At 41.7% G+C, this 24,204-nt stretch overlaps 1 protein-coding gene across 1 annotated transcript in view; it reads left to right on the top strand.

The window, feature by feature from the left end:
* ADAMTS14 (ADAM metallopeptidase with thrombospondin type 1 motif 14) overlaps positions 1-24,204 on the top strand; it is a 120,780-nt gene that overhangs the window by 8,799 nt on the left and 87,777 nt on the right. The window contains exons 3-4 of the mRNA XM_075258166.1: positions 10,464-10,620; positions 11,199-11,395. Of these exons, the coding sequence (XP_075114267.1) occupies positions 10,464-10,620; positions 11,199-11,395 (354 nt within the window). The remainder of the gene's footprint in view (positions 1-10,463; positions 10,621-11,198; positions 11,396-24,204) is intronic.

Below are 24,204 nucleotides of genomic sequence, written 5' to 3'. Positions count from 1 at the left end.
GAAGGTTTGGTTGTCCAATGTTGTGGTGATTGTGCATACAGTGATCGCTGCTCGAGCCACATACAGTCTAGTGTTAGAAAAGGCACAGTGTAAGAAAAGCAACATTTGTCAGCATCTACTGTATGTGTATGTATTACCAAATGTTTAATTCTGTCCAAATGTTTAATTCTGTACAGATTTTTCAATGCACCCAGCAGGGTGAATACATAGTTTACTACTGTTGCAGTCAGGAAGAAATTGCATAGTGTATGTCCCATAGAGCTTACTATCATGGACTTAACTGATGGTCTATGGCAGGGGTCCTCAAACTGCGGCCTGAGGGCCACATGCAGCCCGCCAAGCACTTTGTCTGGCCCCGCCGACAACGCCGGCAGGCGTGCATTTATAATGAAGCTCCTGGGGAGCTCGGGCCAGGCCATGGAGTGCACTTCACTTTAAATTTGGAGGGCATCGCTCCCGATGTCTGTGCGACCTGCTCTGCCTCTGGCCCACTGTTTAAAAAGTTTGAGGACCCCTGGTCTATGGTATTGTTAAGGCTCTGTAAACATTGGTAGTGATTTACTATTTCCTTTCACCAGAAAACGGACATAGATGGGAATAGTTGTGGCACATCTTTAGCGCACAACCACTATTTGTGGCAAACCCTCCTCCTACTTTGGAAAAGAAAACCACAAGGAGAGCAAAGTGGGCTGGGGTGGAAGCACCTTTGGTTGACAGATTTACTATGCCAAAAAACTGGTTTGCGTTATATAGGAAATCTATGCCAGTTCTTGACTGGTTTAGATTTCAGGGAATGCATCTGAATTATTATCTGACTGGTAGTATACATTGACAGTATTCATGAACTTATAATTCCTACATTTACCACTTTATGGTATATATCAACCATTGACTCCCATTGTTTTAAAAATAAAAAAGTTACACCGCAGAGCAGACTATGCTTTCCCAATGAGAAATATTATGCCTAAGAATAGCGGCCCAATATATAATGACATTCTCATGGCATACTTGTGGTGAAGTATATGCTCAGATGTAGTTAGTATCCTGTATATTTTTAAGTGAGCAATGACTCTAGGAGAATCCTTTTAGTGTCAACAGAGATAGCAAGTGAGTCTGTCAGCATGTGATATTATTTTGACTTGGCACTATTAAATCTATATTCACTATATGAAATGGTAGTTACAGTGACCTGAATCTATATATGTGCTCTACTGGTACAGGTGGGCATACAGGTATATAAAGCAGGGGAAGTGAATACTATTATTTCATAAAAATGGCACTTATTAAGAGAGTAACTATATCAAACATGAATTGTACAGTCAGGTCTTGAAGTGGTTGGAAAAACAGTAAACCTAAGGACAGGGGTGAACCTAGGGTTTCTGCCGCCTGAGGTCAGAAAGCCTCCTCCCCCCTGGAGGAGGGGGTGGGGCCGAGCGGAGGGAGCGGGACGGTGCAGAGCAGGGGGCGGGACCGAGCGGAGGGGGCGGGGCCAAGCGGAGCGAGCGTCGTTAGCAGGCAGAGAGCAGGTCCTCTCCCTGCCTGCGTGAGGGGCGGCCGCTGGAGCAGCGCTGCATCCACAGGGCCGCCCCAATCCACCGCTCGGTGACGCTAAGCCAGTCCAGGACAGCAAAAATGCCGCCCTACCCCGGAGCCCCGGCATAGCGCCGCCTGAAGCGGTCGCTTCAGGTCGCCTCATGGGAGGTGCGGCGCTGCCTAAGGATCAGAGTGAGGGGCGCTCACACTTGTGCCCGTGTTCACCCACCGGGTCTCCATCCTATTTCCCGGGGAGACTGCATGAGGGACGGCTTCCCTGCGGTCAGTTTTAAAACCCATTCATTTGAATGGGTTTTTAAAGCAAACTGCCAGTGTCCGTATGCGGCCACTCCGCGGAGAGGCCACATATGGACACTGTGTACGTCACCTTTCACTGCCACAAAACCACAGCAAGTATTGTAAATACTGTAGTTCGGCTACATCATGTAATAGCATCCTTATGTTCTTATAAAGTCACAGAAATTAAGCAATGGCCTGAAGGATGTATACTACAGCAGTCAGGATCAACAGGAGCAGGCTGGCTCAACCATAACTGATTGGCCATAATAGAAGATGGTGAATCTAATTCCATCTAAGTCAATCAAAGTCCATCTAATATGAAGCTTACATATGCTTTATTAAAGGGAATCTGTCACCAAATTGTCTAGGTTTTAAAGCAAATTTTTATGTTAAACATACTTCATGAATTCAACAAGTTCAAAATGGGGAGGAATTGGAGAAAAATTGCATTTGTGTGACTTTCTTATTGGCTTCATTTTACGGCATTCACTGTGCAGCGAAAATGACATTTCACATGTATTCTATGAGTTGGTTTGATTCTGGGGATACCAAATACTGCATGGACTGAAGAAGTGAGACACAATACAGACAGCGACACAAAACAGAAACTGTAGCAAGGAGGGAATTTGCACACAGGGGAGAGTGGAGAAGGGAACAAGAGCAGGTAGATGAAGCATGGAAAATATGGTTTGTCCACATATTTACAAGGATGAGGAGTGACACAAGGAGCAGCAAGTAAAATAAAGCTAAGCAATGGGTGTACAAGGGAACAGTGAGTATTTAGCACTGCTGAGAATTACATTTTTGGAGGCTGGATAACCCATTTTAATATCTGCTCAGTCTGGGCTTAGGAGTCCAGTGTACAGTCCTATCAGTGACTGGCAGCCTTCCCCTGTATGAGTGTGCATCCAGCAATAGCTGTCAGGACTCCAAAGCTGAGAACAAGCCAAAGATATAAATGAACAAATTATACTTGTACTTTATCACAAAACTATATACAATCCTGCTCAACAAATCCTATTTCAGAACATGTTAAACATTGCCATTTTATGGTGACAACTGAAAATGAAATATTCAAAGATCTAGAGATTAGTAATTGAGTGCCTGGCTGCTTGTGCTAGAGCTATCTCTTAGGTGCCCTTCCACTGATTCCAGTGCCATTGGAATTTTTGTCCCTAACCCAATAGACTCTCACTAGAGTCTCTAATATTAAGTGGGTGGTGTCAGACAGGAACAGTTCTTTACTTTTTGATAGTTAAATACAACAGTACATCAATAATTATTGACAATAGTAGCAAGCAGTTCTCTGGGCCCTCAATGACAGACACTGTGCTTCTGCGGCTGTGCCGGATGTGTCGACTGCCCCCTAGAACCAATGTCACCGCTAAACAGGAGAGCACTGTGAGAGAGCAACACACGTGTTCTCCCGTAAAACAACTCTTAGGTGCAGCTCTGTTCCTCTTATAAAGTGCTAACACATTATCTGGTTTCCAAAAACCTCACAAAATATGACTTTTGCAATGATTTACAACAGCCAAAGTGACACACATTAAACAGTACATCTCACAGAGCCATATATTAAAATAGTATGATATGCAACACAATCTGAGTAAAGAGTAAGCCAAGCTATGTCACACTGTGCTGAGGCCATTCCTTGGACAAACTGCATGTGCAAACAGCAGCTGAATCCCTCTACAGCCTATCCATGGGACTGCTTGTGTGGACCAAATGGAGACAAGGCATGTCTTTAAGGTGTCTATCCTGCAACAACTCTGTTTTCACTAGTATAACTTCCAGAGGCTACACTAAAACCTATACCTCTATCTGCCTGTATATACCTCCATTATTTAACTACATGAACCTTGACCCTGTCAAGGAAATAAAATTAATAGTAGAAATGAATAATAGACATTTATTGTCAGGGAGTCTTAGATCACGTGCATATAAAGTAATAACATGGTATCCTTTGTCTACATTTTTCATGACTCAGGGACATATAGATGTCATCAGAGGTGACATTTCAAACATATATGCCCCAATTTCAAATTTGTAATTGGACCCCCCTACTTACCTTGTGTCATTAAGTACAGTGGTATATTTGATGTGGCAGAGGGACCTTTGGAGTCCCCTCAGGGTCCAGATCACCCACTGTAGCAACAGCTAACACTGCACCTCCTATGGTTACATAGGACATCATACAGATGATTCACATGTATAGGAACCCTTCTATGAACCAAACTGGAACAAAGAGCAACTTTCACTTTAGAGGAGTGGGCCCATCCATATTCATTTTGCTGGAGAACATACAGTAACTGTTAATGTGGCAGAGGTACTTCTCTTACCATTAAGGTGGTCATACAGCTTAGATACATTGATGGTGCTTCCAAGGAACCTTTTCACGGATGCAGCCATACACATTTTATTCCATATTGATTGTTGCAGTCATTTGTACATTTTCACTGACTCTGAGTGCAGGACAAACAATATTTATGAGAGAATTCTGTAAAAAAAAATAAAAAATTAAATTTATATATATATATATATATATATATATATATATATATATATATATATATATATATATATGAATGAAATAAGCAGCCAACCACCAGGTACCAATAGCAGTGGCTTATCTCCAGGGCAAAAAAAAGTATCTTGTCCCCTTTCACCTCACTAGAGTCAGCCACTATCTCTGAATCTGTCATGTTTGACTGATTTTTCTTTGTATGGGAGTCTTAAAGAGTTAGGGTCCCCTGAATCAAACTGTGTTTTCCCCTTGTGAATCAGTGCCTGCAATATTGCTGTTTTTGTCAGTATGCCATTGAGCTCTTTGGAGCAGGAGAGTGTGGCTGCTTACCTCTTTGAAACAATGGCAACACCCTTATTGCGCCAAATTTTTGATTCAGGTGACCCTAACCAATCTACAGGGTTGCATTAATATGCTTGGTTCTGGTGGCAGACTCCCTTTAAGAATGAAAGTATATATGAAGGCCAACTTCTATCCAGACGATGATGGAGTGTCACTGGTAGGCACCAGTCATTTGCTGTGAAATTTCACCCAACATACGTTCATTATGGTTGAAATCATCCACTTTCATCACCTCCATGCTAATATGTATGGGCACCTTAAATGTGAACTTGACCTAAAATAATCATATCCACCAAAGTGTCACATTACAGTACTTGAGAGTTATATGTGCCATTTTTGCCATTTTTTAGTAGTTTTTTTTTTTTTTTTTTACTTATGTACCTTTTATCTGTCTTCTCAGATGGTTTTCTATGCAAAGGAGAGGGGAGAGATAGATTCAGCAGGCATTCTAGTGGTATAAAAAGAAGATGACCCTTGCCACTGTAGTGTTGGGGAAAGTAATAAGGTAACATTTAATTTCTGTTTTTAACATACTGTTAACTAGTCTTTGTAAGTGTCTTTACATGGGAGGAATCACTTCTAAAGTACTCGGGTTTAGGGAAACATTTCAACTCCATTCCATAGTATTTAGGGGAAAGTCAGATTACAATTATTTTTTTTTTTTTTTTAGTTATGATGTAAAATATTTTGTGGTTATTTTGATCCATCACCATTGAAGGTTCTGTAGACATTACATGTCACATTCACAAGCAAAATAGTAAAACTATATATAGGTATTTCCAGAACGTAATAAGACAACCAGATCCAAAAACACTTTTAAAACAAGTAAATAATATTTGCAAGTATTAAAGAAAATAGTACAGAAGGAAATAGCTGTCATTGAAGAGCTCTACATGATCATATTGGTGAAGCCAAGTGTGAATAATTACGTGATTGATGGAGTTTTTCCATGGACAATCCGGATTTCACTTATGTTTATACTTAACTTGCTACTCTTGTAATAGAAATTCATTTTATTCTTTTATAATTACTTCCAGAATATAATATAATTTATTGGCACATAAACATGAAACCAGTTACTTACAATGACTGCTTTACTGACTTACAGTAAAACCCTAACTCTACAGTGATAGTGACAATAGAGAATTGCCATAATATAACAGTATAACACCAGAAAAAAAAATAATGTAATTTTTGTATTGGGACAGTTTTAATTTGCTATATGGATAGCAAACATGGTGTCGTCTGCAGGGAGTTTGTATGCTCTCCCCTTGTTTGCATGGGATCCACATTCTCTGGTTACTACCTACGTTTTGAGGGTAAATTTCAGATGATGTTGGTCTTAATGTATGAGTTTAGGTGGTAAGGAAATACAATTGTAAATGGTGAGGGATATGCCATACAACAGTGTTATATAAGCAACAGGAAAATAATATCTTCAGCTACAAATATGAGCTGCGAAATGCAGTGTTGTGGCCATTTTAATGGACCTGGTATGTCAGAGTAGAAGCTACTCTTACACTGAACCTCCATTGTGGCTCATAGAAAGGGATCCTAAACAAGGAACATATCTCAGTGATCATGTCCATATACCTAATAGGGCAATAGGGCACCTTAACAGACACATTTGGTCTTATCAATTAATCCTTCTCCGGAGGGCTCCGCCTTACTCATGGCATAATTGTTCATTTTTAGATTGTTTTCATCCATCTTGTCGCTTGGTTGCCCTCCTCCTTATTTACCAAATGTAGTCAACTATGCTTATTAATAAAGATACAAAAGAAGGGAATACTGCATATTGCATCAAAACAATTGGACTATAAGGACCATGGGCACAGTGCTGGATAAACAAGGGCAGGTAGAGCCTGCTGTGACTCTTTCTGTGCAGCACCTCCAGGTGATCAGCCCAGTCTAGTTTATTAGGACACCCAGATACTTATATGTCCTTATAGATGACCATTTCCCAAACCTCATGCCTTAAAGTAACTATTAAGAGCACCCCTTTGACTCCTAAAGGGTTATTCCCATTTTATACCGTTTTGGTATGTGACTAGTATATGCAACCACTTTATGATGAGTCACTTGAAAGGACCAAAGCAAACTCAAAGTCTGGATTTTCAAAAATGAGGGACTGCACTCCACCACGGATATTTCCAATATGGGAACTCTATGTACTAACACATAACGCGTTTTAGCGTAACCACCTCTTTCTCAAGTGTACAAGTAGTCAACAGAGCACTGTCTCAGAGTCAGAGCTGTTGACTACTTGTTCACTTGAGAAAGGGGTGGTTACCTTGAAATACGTTGTGTGTTAGTAAATAAAGTTCACATCTTGGAAATAGCTGTGGTGGAGTGCAGTCCCTCGTCTTTCAAAACCCAGGCTGTGGGTTTGCTTTGGTCCTTTCAAGTGCATCATTTTACACCTTGGGGGTGATGGTATCTTGCTGCTGGAATCTGCCCAGAGAGGAACCCTCTGTTAAGTGGTTCCATTGTGATATAAAGTGGTTGTGACTGGCTTTCACAACCTCTTAATGTGAGATTATTTCCTAATTCACTTATTTATGCCTTCTGTATTGACAGTTTTACACTATGTTCCGTCTGGTTCTGTTTCTTTGTTTTATTTCAGCTACTTTATGATTAGTGGGTGTCCAATCTCTGGAACCTTCATTGCTCCTAAAAACAGAAGGGGCTGTAGAGCTAAATCTGTTCTCTGCACCAAGGGTGGACAAGGTGTCGCTGTGCTGGTAGGCACCACAGCACTGAAATGGGAAAGTGTACCTTTCATTCTCAGGACTGGTGATGTACTAGAGGTTGGATCAAAACCAGTTTTATAACATATCCTGGCAACATGTCATAACTTTACCAGACAAGAATATCTGTTTAAAACCAGGTTAAACGTGGCAAAATTTGCAGCTGATTCTAACTCAAAATCATCTCATTCAAGCCAACCATGTCTGGAGCTAAAGTGTGTAAACCCATGTCAGAAAGCTCTGCTTAGGCTTTGCACCATAGGATCCACCAAGCCAAAATTATGAGAGGAATCTGGTGCAGAAGATTGGTGGAATTTGCAAAGAAATATGAGAAATAGTCTAGTATCGTGACCATAATCTTCCTCTGTAACTTTTCTACAAAGTCAAGCTGTTATATAGAGGCGGGGGGGCGGACTGTAGTATTACTTGGCACAAAGCAGAACTGAGAGTAAATAAGCGCGCACACTGTCCCTGTTTGAATCTGTAATGATCCTTGTAATCGTACTTGTGGTGTAAAGACACTTATGCTGTGTTCACACATCAGTATGCCATCAGTCCGTTTGAATTCAGTTTGACACTTCAAAACGGACTGATGCACATACTGATTGTATACTGACACCTTTTTATGCTGATAGCAAACGTTCTCCATCCCCTAGAGGACAGATAAGGGGATTAAAAGTAGCAATTGTAAATAAAGTAAAGATAAGGAGATATAATAAATGTCCTTATGTCCTCCTTATCTCTACTCTGTTTACAATTGCTACTTTTAATCCCTTTATCCCCAAACTCCTATGGCACTCTGTTTGCACCGTTGCCAAAGTCTTAGGCCAGGTTCACATCTGCGTTCGGTACTGCGGTAGGGAAGTCCACTTTAAAGGGGCTCTATCAACAAAATTATGCTGTATGAGCCCCACATATGCGTTAATAGCCTTTAAAAAGGCTGTTCAGGTACCGCTAATGTGATTTTATCCCCCCCCCTGTTTAAACCCCCCCCCCCTAAAAACATATATGTAAATTATACTTATCGTGCACCCTGGGTGGTGATGCACTGTCTGACGTCATCTTCTGGCACGCCTTCCTCTTCTTTCTTCTTCTTTTGGCGATGCCTTCCAGTCCTGGCTCTTCCCCACCTTGATCTTCCTCTTCATCTGGCGGGCTTGGCTCAAATCCGGCGCGTGCGCAGTATCGCTCCCTCCAGAGCACTACTGCGCATACTCCAGCTCCATTTTTCCCAATGGCAGTTCGCGAGCGTAGTTTTAAGGGGAACTGAGCATACTGAGTACCCCTTAGAACTATGCGAGCATCCTGCACAGTACAGTACGCATGCACAGTACACTCGCGAACTGCCATTGGGAAAAATGGCGCCGGAGTGTGTGCGAGAGCGATACTGCGCACGCGCCGTATTTGAACCAATCCCGCTGGAAGAAGAGGACGATGAAGCCGGGGAAGTGCCAGGACCGGAGGGCGTCGTCGAAAGAAGAAGAAAGAAGAGGAAGGTGTGCCAGAAGATGATGTCGAACCGTGCATCACTGCCCAGCGTGCACGATAAGTATAATTTCACATATATGTTTTTATGGTTTTATTTTAAAACCAGGGGGGAGTTAAAATAAGATTAGCATATTCACGCATATGTGGGGCTCATACAGCATCATTTTGCTGATAGAGCCCCTTTAAGTACTTTTCTCTACACATGATTCATGCGGACACCGTGTGGAAAACACACAGACCCCCATTATAGTCTATGAGGTTCCTGTGGTTTCATTGCTCACCGCTTTTTAATGCTTTTGGTATTGCATTCGGGGGTCCCCAAGTGGACTCCCCAAACAGAATACCGAACACAGATGTGAACCAGCCCTGAGTCCATCTTTAACTCAAATCCATTGTCCCTGTTCTTTTTTTTTTTTTTTAACATTTCTTCAGCAGCTGCGGTGTACTTTGTGGTACTTTTGCCCAGCTGCTGCAAAACAAAATAAAACACACCTCAGCCTTATTTTTTAAAAAGGGCATCCTATATCTATCCTCTTGCCCTTCCTCTGGTATCTATATCTTAATCTTACAATGCAGTTATATGTTATTACACAGTTCGTAATGATTTATACTTTGTTGCTCTTTTCAATAGACTACAAACCATCCAGCAAACACATGGTCTGAAATCTGTAACAGCAGACCTAAGACATTGTGCGTCTTGGCTGCATCCTTGTTAGCTAACAGCAGCTATTTAAAGCCCCAGAGCACTTCAGGAGATTTTTGCTTTAATGCAGACCATCTGAAACATGTGCGAGGTTCATATAGGACTGCAGCCTGTGCTTTAAGAAGTTTATAGTTCTGTGGAATATGCCAAATGGAGGAATTTCACAGGTGTGTTATTATCGCTGTGCGTGAGACAAGTTGACAGAGAATTTTAGGCACATTTTTATAGCAAAATTATACAAGTCTTAACGTTTACCAATCTTTTTTTCAGACCATAAAACATTTTCTTTTGCTGTTGTTTTGCGAGTGCAACTCTTTATAAATAAGGAATACGTGGCACTCTTAAAGGGTTTGTCTGAGATTAGAAAAACATGGCTACTTTCTTTCAGAAACACTCTTGTCCATGTGTCACACAGTGGTAAAGAAGGCTCAAAAATAAAATCTTAATCCGTTAAAGTTCATTTCTAGTGAATATAAATGTTTGTAGTTAGTTGTATAGTTGGTGCTGAGGATCCCGGGGCCCTTTGGACTCGGGGCCCCTGGGTATTTGCCCAGTTTGCCCCCCCCCCCCTCTTCCTAACGCTGGCCCTGGCTGTATGGTAATATAATAGTGTTAGTATCATCTTATCGAGGGCAAAATAATACTGTGTGATGTCTTAGTTGTATTATAATAGTATCTTTCCAGCAAGGTAGTCACAGGTTTATAATCAATGCTGAGTACCTGGTAAGGAATCCTACATGTTGTAGTAGAATTTTATGTTTTTCATAGATTTTTGCTAAAGAACTACTTAGAGACATTTTTTTTTTTTTTTTAATTCCAGGCTGGAATGATAAGAACGGACAGCAGTGAGTTCTTTATTGAGCCTTTAGAAAGGGGACGGCAGGAAGATGAAGAGAATGGTCGTGCTCATGTGGTCTACAGGAGATCTGCCATTCAACACAATAAAACTGGAAATCATGGGGAGATGCACAATGAAGGTACCTAAAAAGTAACTATGTACTCCAACTTTATATTAGTCACCCCTGATAGTATTAGAGTGGTCTTTCTTCATTAATTCTCATTTCCACAATTGAATATACTGTACTTTAAAACAGTTTATGTTTGTACAAGGTTAAAGCTTATTACATCCACCCTTAAAATTTAAGATAACTCTTGGTTAATAGGGGAATATACATTGATGGGCTTCTTATTGTTTTCTGTTAATATATAATGATGATGTATCCAATTAATGATCAATGTGGGGTCCAACCCGCCCCCAGTATGCAGCAGATGGCTGAAAAATAGTCTGTGGCACTTTAAATAGAACCCCTTCCCCTGTAATACCCACCCAGACAAAATGTCTCATCTGTACAAATGCTGTTCCTTATATTGAACCTCAGATCCTTTTCTTAGGAGTATAACTACTGACATTTACTAAAATCATATTAAGGCTCTTAGGTGTTAGCAATCAAATTCATCCCTCGGAAATGCACCTTTGAGTTTGCAGTAAAGTACAATATATTTGTGTGACACCTATATGGTACCATGACAGGTAATCATTCCTATTTATTTTTAGTGACAAAGAGTGAAGTTGGCAATCTCCCTTTTGCACTGGATTCAATACAGGATAAGCTGTGGGACAACGAACGCAAAAAGCGCCATGCTAAGAAGGATGACTACAACATAGAGGTGCTCCTTGCAGTGGATGACTCTGTTGTGCGCTTCCATGGAAAAGAGCATGTGCAGAACTACGTCCTCACCCTTATGAACATAGTGAGGTTTTTGAAAAATTCTTTGGTTCTTGGAATTTTTGGTTTAGCTTATCTGTTATGTAGAATGTGTACCAGATTTTTTTCTTTGTAAATGATAGTCAATATCTGTTCAAAGTCAGTTGAGTTGCCGCCTGTTTCCTGTATTATCTGACAGCGGTTCATGAAATTGTAAGCAACTTCATTAAGTACAATATGAACTGCTAACAGCAATGAGGCCAAAGTCACCCAGTGGTCCAGAAAACATGCAAGTAGTGCTTACAATTTATTTCCTCCATAACACATGGCTGTATAGATATACAGAGTATAAAGCCATACTTGATACATACGCTACTTTGGTGGAGTGTTACAGAGCAGAGGAAAGGTATTCCTGTAACAAAAATGTACCCTTATGCCTACACACGATTGGGTGGGGGGGGGGGGTGTCAAAAGTTCATCATGGGGCCCCACCGTTCCTAGTTACACCACTGGTCTGAGTCATTCATCACCAGCAAAAAACTAAAATTTGAGTGGTATCCCCACATTCAACTCACTATAATCAACACCATGAAACCTGTCTGAGACTGGGAACAATGTAGTCACATAAATGTCACCTTCTGGGATCCTCATAACAGAGAGCCTTTACTAGAGCTTTTAAAACAACATGTACATAGTCGTTCTGATGAACTTTGGGCAGAAACAGGCCCTCATGATAGCAATGGACCAAGACAGGTCTCTTGTGTTGTTGCCTGTGGTGAGCTGGATATGGGCACTTAAAGTTTTGTGTTTTCCAGTGAGGAATGACTTAGAGACCAATTCTATGTGCAGAGTGGATGTGGACAAATACCCCAATTGCCAGGGTGCACCTGTACTTCCATTGGAAGCCATAGTAACTGTATAGGTGTAGCCGGGCAATTAGTGGGTGCCTGTGATCCATTGTGCACTAAATGCCAGGTTGCATGTGTACTTGCTATTGTTTCAACTGGACCACTGCATCTGGGCAATTTGCGGATAGGACTGGACTGCCCATGTATTGAGTTGGTATAGTAAAAGATGTATTAATTACTCTCTGTGACTTGTTACGAGCAAAGCACCGCATCCAACAAAAACACAATGACAGGAATAAGTCATAAGTGGCATTCAAACAATCTTTATGTTAACGCAAAACACCAGCAGCCCAGTATGGAGATGGCATTGACCGTAGTGTGTGTCATTAGCTTCAGACCCCAAACCAAAATGGGCATTCTTGGGGAGTTCCCAAGTGGCCTTTAAAGTTCAGATTTTGGGCCATGAAATGAAGCAAGTTTTGTCAAGATTAGCAGTGAAGGCTACAATGGAAATGGTAACCATGTTTGGGTCTAGGAATAAGAGGGGCGCCATGCTGTAGGAAAGAGAGTAGTAGCTATGCTGTGATCCAGGATGGGTACCATGCTGAGGGTGCCAGTGACTAAGAATGAGAGGGGATCCATGTTAAGGGCCACAATTTAAAGGGATAACCAGCTGAGGGTTAGCAATTAAAGAGGAACCAAGCTGATTTGGATATGAAAATCTGAAGGTCACCAGTGGAGTAAAAAAAAAAAAAGAGTTGAAGTGACCTCTGCACAGTAGCTAGAACATAAAAATATATACATACATTTTGGTTCTTTCTTGATGGATTATTCAGGGGTTTTGGGGGGACTGTACATGCTTGCAGTCTCCATTAAACACCTTAACTTGTACTGTATATTGTATTAGTTTTATCTTTGAGAGGATCATTCCTGCAAAAGTCTTTAATTTTTCTTTGCAAATTTGGGTGATCAGCTCAATAAATATCTCTTATAGGCATATAAATGCACACGCTGGTTTTTTGATAGTGGTACTATAGTGTCTGTTTATAATAGATGTATAGAACTCTCATTTACGTATTTTTTTTATCAACTTAAAGTGAATTTAAAATTTTGAAATTAAAAGCAAATTGATATTCTTGTGATACTGCCAGTAACCTTTTCGGATGCCTGCATTGCTCTGCTTCCCACATTTTTTATAGTTTTACTGGATATGTCAGTTGTAGCATTGATGCTTAGTATTCTAGATGTAATACTTATCTGGGCACCAGATGCTGCCTGTAGAAAAATTCTTTCCGTTCCATTGTCCTTCCTGCGTTTATAATTTTTTTCCTTCTTTTCATACATTTTTTTTATTGCTTGTAATCTTAGATCGTGCATGCACTGAGCAAACTTCCATGTCCAGGAGAAAAAGAAAGCTTAGCGTATTTCTTGTGCTCCTTGATATTGCCTCTGAGAGTCTGCACCCTTACCTCTCCATGCTATTATGGTGTGCTACTACATGGATAACATAGTCAAATCTGATGCCTGAACAATTCCAGGAATGTGTTAATAATGGCTTTTTGAAAGCTTTGAAGCAAATCTGAAAGTTATTTTGAACTATCTACAGAAAAATAGAAATTGCCTCCAACACAAGAGAATGAATGATGTGACAAAGCTTACTTACAGGTGCCAAATATTAGCCCTTCAAGATGTAAATCACATCTCCCCTCCAAGTCCCAATGAAAATGTTTCTGCTTTCAGACAGCCAGATGGGAAGGACGTGGATTAGGATTTTAACTTTGTTGGCTTGTGGGCCACAAAACCAGAAACATTGGCGGAGATGCATCAAAAATGGTGCAAAGTAAAAGTGGGCAACTATTCAGATTCTGGATCAGTGCTTAAATTCTCTAGATGATATAAAAGAAAAAATGTATTTATGAAGTATTCCCATAAGTAGATTTGTTGCAGAAACGTACGACTAGGGCTTGAATGAATCTTTGGATATGCTGTAAAAACAACCCATTCAGATGGAAGGATTTAATATTTTAGATGCAGAAATATTCTTATTGGAATGGTTTGTTTAGTAAAACTATTCATAAAGTGTTACAGGTTTTGTCAAATGACATTAAAATTCTGATAGCTGTCACTTTCTCATGTGTTAGTGTAGTAGTCTGTAGTCAGATTCTGAGCTCCAAATGTCATAGATTTGAACATCATGTAGTATATTTGGCTTCATGAGCTAAAGATACAAGTATTAATGGAATAGTCTATTAATACATGTTAGTAATTAAATAAATATAATTTAAAGAAAATCCAACACATTGAAAATCTACTGTGGTCTGTAGGCAGAATATTATAGAGCAGGAGAAGCATGTTGATATGTTTATATTTGAAACCATTTACTAGTTAGCGGTTCATTTAAGCCTTTGTTCATTCTGGGATTAAGGGTCCGCTAGGCAGGCCTACATAGTGTTTAACAATCAATGCCCAGTGAACTCAATTACTACTTCTAAGCATAGAAAAAGCACAGAAATAAATGGATAAATGATATGCTGAATCTTTTCCCACAAAACTATACTTCAGTCTGCTCAGCCTCTCTTGCTTGACAATGTGATAACTGCACATTGGATCACATTTCCAATGATACAGGTTCCCTTTAAAGTTTTTATTTATTGTCTAAGGCCTGGTTTACATCTGCGTTCAGGTTTCCTTTCTGGGAGTCCGCTTGGGGATGCCCCGAATAGAAACCTATTTGCATAAAAAAAGCAAATATGTAAGAAAACCGGTAGACTCCATAGACTATAATGGGGTCCATGTGGTTTCCGCATGAAAAATGCGGAAAGAAAAGTTCAGCTTGCAGGACTTTTGTCTCTGCATATTTCATGCGGCTAGGGGAACGGAATGGCCTGAATGCAGATATGAATCGGGCCTTAGGTTAAAAATAAAAACTGGCTGCTGTGTTTACCTCTCATTTACTAGTGTATGGATAGTTTTATATTTTGGCTGGAAATCCTCTATACAGTTCCATCTTTGGGTTCCATTTGCTATCCTAACTATACCAAGTAGGAAAATCAGTTTACAATGAAAATCAAAAAGCAGATGAACTGCGGTTGGTGGGGCTATTTCTATTGATAGGGTAGGGGATAAGTTCACAATTGGGGAGTCCTACTAATTCTGATAACAGGGCACAGCTTCTCCCGTCCTATAGGGGTGCAGGAAAAACGTGTGTCCTGCCACTCCGTTCACTCTCTATGGCAGCACAGAAGATAGCTGAGGAAATCATTTACCTATCTCTGGCTCATAATAAAAAAAAATTAGATCTGTCAACAGCAGTTTGTTCAATTAAATGCAAAACAGTTCTACAAGTAATATTGAGGTTTAATAAAACTTGTCCTTCAAAAAGTAAAGTGCTCAGTCCTATGACATGCTGCACTTTCAGCATACGTAGCATCATGGCCTTGGACAAGGCTTACAGTTATATAATAGTAGTAGTACAATTACCACAGACACAAGTTACAGACTCCTTTATTGACTTGGTGAACCAAAGTACGCAGGAAGAGAGAATTATACAATAGTGGAAAACTCTAAACTTTTAGATTTGAAATATGCTACCAATTTTGGAAAAACCTCACTAAGGGAACCTGTACTTTGTGGTCTGAGAAACCCAAGGGGAGAAGAGGGCAAGTTAGAGTTCGCATGGAGAAATGCCTGCCAGCTGTGATAAATCAAGCCTTGAACAAGGCCACACACTTATCTCATTCTATTAGCAAAGGCATAGCCGAACTGCTTAAGACAACTGATATTATCATGACGTGATGAAATTGTTAAAAGGATTGTCCAGCCATGCATTTTATTAAAAAAAAAAAAAAAAAAAAAAACTGTGTTATATACTATAGTAGTAAAAGCAGTAAGCCTCACCTTACCAATGTCCTGCTACCCAAAACTCACTGCTACCCAATCTCCTTCCGATCTCTGTATTCTGGCCAATAGTCTCAGTAGAAATCACACATTTGCAAATCATTCCTGTGTCTAGTAAATAGCTGGAGGTCAGATATAGAGACTGACAGGGGACACAGGAAGTGTTGGAACAGGAGCAATTCAAGATTGATAAAGGATTCTAAGTAATTTGGTAATACATGTTATGTGGCTGAACAAGCTCTTTAATAAAAATGACCGGGATAAAGAGTTAGCCAAAAAAGACATTTCCTGTATAAACTTCTCTACTGCAACCTGATGATTAGTTATCACGAATGAGGGGGGAAAAAAACACCAATCCTTTTGAACAAAGCAAGTGAAATGCTATTTTTATAGTCACATTATTTCCACTGGGTTAAGATGATTAGAACTGACCCATTTTTTCAGATTCTATTTCCCGAAATACTTTTAGTTTATACAGGGTTTACAGATTCCGCCTCAAAGTTGCACCTAATTCCACTCTGAATTGAGATAAAATAATCTTACTGTAGACCAAATATAGGCAGAAATATACTGTGACGATTAATACTATTCATCTGAGCCCTATTAGTCGGGGCAATAATTGAAGCTCTACTTCAGCCTTCTGTTGCGGAGAACTGGAGGGATGGAAGAGGGATTTGAAGCAGAAGCTATTGTTCTATATTAGTGCAATGTATACAAAAATACCTTAGAGAAGTAAAAAATAAAATTGCTTCTATGAGGATTATGGCATATATCCTACTAAGTTTATGTGTTTGGATGTTTGTGTGTTTGGATGTTTGTTCCTCAATCACGCAATAATGGCTGAATGGATTTGCCTGAAATTTGCCACATACATAGATAGGAACCCCGATTAAAACATAGGCTACTTTTTATCCCGGTAAATGACATCCCTAAACGATTGCTATAAAGGAATTTAGGTTCACACAACACTAAAGGACCTCTGATGATGTCATCACAGGTCCTTGAGCCGTTCTCCGATAGGATAAAGCTATGTGGTGGGTGGGGGCTACATGCTAATTTGTGGGCGGAGCTATATAGGATGAGGCTGGACAGTGTGAAAGCTGAAGAAAATGGAGTCTCAATCAGGAGACTACAGAACATGCAGCCTTTGTCTGGGCAAGAGGAGTATATCAGGAGTAGAGTTTCAGTGAGTACGACGGGGAATGTGTTATTCTGCCTCAGCCGTTTGTAACACAGAAGCTGCTCAGACACTCTCACACAGAGTGAAAGAACCCCTGTAATCCAAATTGCTAGATGTAGCAGAGCTGAGACAGTGTGGTAGCAGTTTGTGTGCGTAACACTGGGGCATTTGCTGTTCGGGCTCTGCTGGGGGTAAAGGGCGAACTGTGTTAAAGTTCAGCAGCAGCCATTCAGCCGTGTCTAACACAGACGCGGCTAGGACACTCACACAAGACAACCCCTCTGATCCAAATTGCTACATGTAACAGAGCTGAGGCAGCGCGGTAGCACAGCTTTCTCTGCTCTCCATAGGGATGTACATACAGCTGCATCTGCTGCGCACACGCACAGATGTAGCAAAACCGAGATGCGGACGCAGGCGGATCATTGCCAACCTCATTTCTCTAAATATAAGCGTCTCATCGCCAACAACAACCCGCAGACAAAGTCGCGGGCAGAAGCTAGTAGAGTATATATGGTACTCAATGTAACAGTAAACTGAACTGATGCACTAATAGTATAACCTTTATTCGTTATGACCATCTGCTGCAAGGAAAACCCACTTGCAAAATATAGACAGCAGAAGCTCAACACTTTGGAGGGCCTGCACCATGGAGAAATGCAGACCCTCCTATCTGTACGTACACCAGATGTCAGCGTCAGAACATTATCTGTGTTAGTATCTGAGAGTGAGAATGGAGAGAAATTTGTAAAATTTAATAGAGGATTGCCATTTCTTGTGGTGGGCCAAGAGATTTCCCCATTCTGAGAGTCTCTTGAACATTCCTGGTGAGTGAGTGTGGGATAAAGGTGCATTCATGAGAACAAAACTGAAATGTTGTGTGCACAGACCCTGTATAATAGCACACAGTGTCCCTACAATACATTTTATTATGAGCTCCATGGCCACTCCATGAGACACCATGATATACCTGAGAGGTAATGCATTTTAATGGAGGTAAACCCTCTAAATATAGGCTGCAGTGGAAGATGCCCTTTTTTTTTTTTTACTTACAGTTTATTCTGAAGCATGTAAAAAGATAAGACAAGCTAAGATAATCCGTTAATAGTCCCAGTATGGGGAAACTCAGTGTGTTACAGCAGCATGGATAATACAGTAATATATTACAAGAAAGAACACATACAAGCTCAGAATACCAGATGGAGAAGATACTAGGAGTCATAGCAACCAAAAAGAAAAGAAACACTTCAGAATCATTTAGTTCTCTGTGCGGAGGGATCTTTGCTTAGCCTGATGTTGATTATACAGCCTGACCGCGGTTGGGAGGAAGGACCTTCATTAACGTTCCTTCTCACACTTGGGATGAAGCAGTCGGTCACTGACAGTACTGCCCAGTGCTGCCACGATCTCATTCATGGGATAGGAGTTATTCTTCAGCATCAAGCTCACCACGGACAGTATTCTTCTGTCACCCACCACCGGTATTGGGTCCAGGGGCTCCCTAGGACAGAGCTGGCCCTTCTAACCAGCCTGTCAAGTCTATTTCTGTCCCTAGCTGGTATGCTAGCAGGCCACTCAGAAGAAGATGGCTGATGCTACCTCAGAGTTGAAAAAGGCCCTAAGAAGTGCCTCCTGGACTACAAAGGCCCTCAGCCTCCTGAACAGGTAGAGCCTGCTGTGGCTCTTTCTGTGCAGCTCATCCAGGTGATCAGCCCAGTCCAGCTTTTTATTGAGGAGCACGCCCAGATACTTATAGGTCTTGACTATCTCAATGCCCATCCCCTGGATGTCCACCAGGCACTCCTCCGCTTATTAAAGTCCACCATGATCTCCTTGGTCTTCCCAGCATTAATCTTGAGGTGGTTCTGTGTGGAATGGCTGATGCATGAGGTTGCAGTAGAGAATTATATAGACACTGTATGACACATCGGTACCACACAAATATTAGTGTAACAGTAATGTAGCATAAAAAAGGTAAAGTCGGGTAAATGAATGGAAGTAAGCGGCATTGTCACTCAGTGAGAGTACTTATATTCCTCAGCTAGATTTTTTGGATCTTGGCATATGGTTTTAGTTGGTCGCACTTCAATTTAGATGTGCACATTGGCGGAGAAGGAAATTTCTAAGCACGCTCTGACCAATGTAGAGTAATGGTCTACACACATAAAACTTTCACATGCAATAAAGTGTGTCCTGACATCCCCTTAGAGAGCAGACTATAAGCAGCATTATGGAAACTTATATTTTTATGATGGGGTTGCTCAGAAGTGCTATATTATAGCTTTTCAATAGGATTTTAATGCATTTAACGATTTGTTTTCTTGAGGGCTTTTCTATTTTATTGTTAACTAGCATGTGCCCGCAACTTCGTCTGCGGGTCTGTGTCGGCACTGAGGAGCTGTTATGTAGCCAATCGCTGGTGAAGATGATACACCTGCGTGCGTGTCAGCTCTGTTACATATCTCTGTAACTGCGCTGTATACCCAGGTGTGTACCTGAAGCCCCTAAACTCGCCTCGGGCGCAGCCTCCCTTCCCATGCGCTCCCGCTACGGCCCCATTGCCCCAGCCACCTGTACTCACGTGCAAAAGACCACCACCGCCCCCGCGCCTCCCCCTACCCAGGCAACACCAACCCCTGCACCGGCACCCCCCCCCCTCCAAAACCCCAGTGCCCCACCACCACCACGGCCCCCTGTTCCCAGAGCACCGGCCCCCGCGTGTACCTGTGTGCCTATAGTTGTGACAGTGCAGGGGGCTGCAGCTGCACGCACACTGGGGTACATGACTAAATTGGGCCTTTTAACGTTGTGGTCTGCGGGTGATGTGGAGGAACGTATGGTGCTGACCTGCAGCTCTGTCCCCCCTCACCCTCTCGCTTCCTCCCTCCCCCCGCGTGGGTGCTGTAATTACCGTACTCGGGAGTGCCGATCTTCGCCGCGTGCTTCCAAAGCCAGGCTGCATGTGTGTTCTGGTCCATCCTGCACATGAGCCGCCATGTTCCTCACGCTGCTCTGTGCCGGGCTGCATCCTCCCACACCATCGCGCTCCAATCAGCGAGTGCTTAAAGGGCCTGAGATGACGTCATCTCAGGTCCTCAAAGTTGCTCTGAACCGAATGTCGGTGCTTGCGGTCGTGACGCCCGGCCACTCACTGTGACTGCAAGTAGCCTATATTCTTTTCCTGCCTCCAGTCTATGTGTGCGTGCAATTTGGAGACAATCCATGCGGTGTTTTAGGCATGATTAAGGAACAAACATCCAAACACATAAACTTTCACATTTATAATATTAGTAGGATATTTATTTTGCTTATTTATATAGAACATCATATTCCCCAGATATAATTTTTCTAGAAATTATTGTGTGGTTCATAAAAAAAAACAAAAAACATCTAGTTCAATGAATGTGCTATGAATGAACTTGTGATGTACAATATTAAGGCCCATGTATCGAGTCGCAGCCGAAAAATGCGTTTTTCGCAGAGTTTTTCTCTGTGGACTTTCTGCTTCTATTTTACGTACTGTATATGGAAAATGCCAGCGTTTCCGTAGATATATCTGACATGTTGTGATTTACAAAACTGTGATAGTTTTTGAAATTGCAGCATTTCCGCTGCAGGTATTTTTCTGCAATGTGTGGATGGGATTAGCCAGAATCCCATCCACTTTGACGATACTCTAAAATGCAACATTTTCACAGCATAAGATAATTCTTTAATAGTCCAACCAATGGGAAATTCAGTGTGATACAGCAGCAAGGATAATACAGTAATATATTACAAGAAAGAACACATACAAGCTCAGAATAGCAGATAGAAAATATACTAGGAGTCCTAGCAACTAAAAAGAAAAGAAAGACTTCAGGATCATTTAGTTTTCTATGCGGAGTGATCTCCGCTTAGCCTGATGTAGATTGTACAACATGACCGAGGTTTGGAGGAAGGACCTCCGATAACACTCCTTCTCACACTTGGGGTGAAGCAGTCGGTCACTGACAGTACTGCCCAGTACTCTCAAGGTCTCATACATGGGATGGGAGTTGTTCTCCAGCACGGAGCTCACCACGGACAGTATATGACCCAGCCTAAAATGGTCTTTTGCATCTTTTGCGTCTTTACTGTTCTTGCATATATTTTATGTTGCTTTTGGAACCTTTCGTTAAACAGTGGGGCCTGTATTAGTGGCATTTCTTTAAGGATATTATGTTAAATAATAGCATGGGATCACATGGTTTATGATTATAGCGGGTTAGTCACCAAAGTGCAAAAGTTGAAAGCTGCAAGACTTGCAGAGAAGGACTGCAGCAAAAAGTACCTGATTTGGAGTGGTTATTGCCATGGCAGTGTGCAGGAGAACATACTAGAGAATTTCCCTGTGGATATGCAGAGTATTCATACTATGTATGAAGTTAGACTTATTAAGTATTCTGATAAATGTATAAACATGCAGAGATGGAACAGGTGTGTGAACTGCCACTTGTAAATACCTCTCTGCTATGGGGGGGGGGGGGGACGACTTCTTCTATGATGTTCATATAGGCGTCCTAACAATACATAAGTATTGGAGTTGTCTTTATGAAATATCCCCTTTTTATAGTTCAACATAAACGAAGCAGCGGGTCCAGACTCCAACATAAGTTTCAAACAGACAAACAACAGGCCGGGCTATATTCATTAGTTATCCATGAGTCAAAGCTTAAGGGGGACTGGAAAGCTATGCATGAGGTCCATGTTGCATGGAAGGGGTCATGATGCCCATTGTCTCTAGCCTTGATGTGGCTGAGAGCCATGGCCCACATGGATCAGGAGGAAGCCCCTGTAGAGTTCTGCAATTGTGAGATAATTTGTTGGATCATAAAAATGCCATTATAAAATGACAGAGAAAGCCTTTCTTCAAATTGGAAATAGGGCCAAAGAGCAAGGATAAAACCGTCTGTTCTGGGACAGCCAACAAATAGATCTCCTGCTATAGTGAGGACACTGATGGGCATTGTCTACAAATATTCAACATCAACCTCACACTATTGGTACTATTTCTACAAGGGTTTTCACACCCTTTCATTTATCACATCTCTAACTATAGGCATAAAGATTGGGAGTGTGCCATGCGGGTGAGGATGCCATGTAATTGTTGAGAACTGTGGGTTGCCCGTAGTTGACAAATAATAGCCACATAGCAAAGGCAAATCTTGATGTTGTAGTCAGGGTCATCAGGAATGCAGACAAGTCTGGGATGACTTGCTGACCACCAGAACATCCCTCCTATTTGCAGGGGGCCTGGTCCGGTTTTATCTTGAATTTCGATGGGTGGTGGTGGAATGATGTGTCCAAGATGCATTTGCAGATGGTAGGTGTAGTATAACAGTCTAGAAGGCCCATTCCATCATCCAGTTTGACTAGAATGAGGATAGATACTTTCAATATAGGTCTGACATTGTTGTACGTGAAGGATTGTGCTGGTTTATTCAATCAAATGAAGAGATTGGTCAGGTTTAGTGGCATGGTCTTAGGATTGGGTCCCACAGGTTGCTATCATAGCGCACAGCGCCACCTGCGGGTCAGTCTAAGGCTCCATTCACACAGAGTAACGCCAGGCGTCATTTGTGTGTAATTTGTGTGTCTTTTACAGCCGTCATAAAACGTTTACATAGAGTTCTATAGGAAAAGACGGCCGTCATTTACGGCCGTCATTTACGGCCGTCATTGTAATGACAGCCGTAAAAGACGGCCGTAAATGACGCCCGTCTTTTCCTATAGAACTCTATGTAAATGTTTTATGACGGCTGTAAAAGACACACAAATTACACACAAATGACGCCTGGCGTTACTCTGTGTGAATGGAGCCTAACTATCCAGCTTTCACCTTACTGAACATGCTCAGACGTATTGGAGCTGCTCACAAGCTAAGTGCCATTTTCCCCCTACTAAGCATGAGCGGTGAGGTCATGGTCACCGCCCCTATTGGGTGGGGACTTCCCTTTAAATAGTGTGAGCCGACGCCCGCCGGGGGCTCACACTTTGACTAAAATCTCCTCAAAGTCCACGGAGTGAATGGCAGTAGTTTGCAGGGATAGGCTCCAGTACTCAGGCAGGTTTCAGACTAGGCCTCTGTGTGGGGTTCCTCTGCTTCTCCTGAGTGCTGTTAGGTAGGACCTGTAAACCCTGAACTGTTAGGTCTACACCAGGGCTAGGAGCGGTAGACGCCGTTCCAGCTTGTAGATCTGCAGCAGGTATGGTCTCTGAGATAGCCTATGTGTACTGTCTGACTTCATGTATGGCTCCTAGCTGTGTGAGGGAGCATGGGTGTTTGATGGCTCCAAGCTGTGTGCAGGATCATGCAAACTCCCCTGGTAACTCCAAGCTGTGTGCAGGAGAATGTTCTAAACTTCCGTGGTGGCCCCTAGCTGTCACAGGGGTAAGTGTGTGTGTTTGCTGACCTGGGTGGAGTGTTAACCCTAGGCAGCTTTGTTGTGTTTGTTGCACTTTGTTCACATGGAGTGTCACACAGTACCCATTGTTCACATTGAGTTCAGGCTGCAGTGTCTTTGCAGCTGTTCACATTAAGTACCGCACTGCAGTGGGCCTGTGGACCTCGGTGTAGTGTTCTACATCTAAGAGGTTCTGTAGTTTCAAAAAAATATTTATTTATATATATATATATATATATATATATATACACACACACACAGAACCGTAACACATGGTCTTGGATCAGAGAGCAGACAGAGTAAGTATTTCCATTTTTAATACATTTATCCTGATGGGGTGGACCAAAGCTTAAGGTGCATTGTTATGGTCTGAGCTAGAAATGAGCGAATCGATGCTGACGAATTTGATTTCCTCATACTTCGTGGTAATGAATCACATTTTTCCCAAAAATGGCTGCTGCACATGTTAGGACATTGAGCAAGGAACTCTGGGAGTGCGGGATCA

Source organism: Leptodactylus fuscus, chromosome 10 (genome assembly GCF_031893055.1).
Source record: "Leptodactylus fuscus isolate aLepFus1 chromosome 10, aLepFus1.hap2, whole genome shotgun sequence".
NCBI lineage: Eukaryota > Metazoa > Chordata > Amphibia > Anura > Leptodactylidae > Leptodactylus > Leptodactylus fuscus.
The sequence above is the reverse complement of the archived record's forward strand: the minus strand, read 5'-3'. Positions and strand labels throughout refer to the sequence as shown.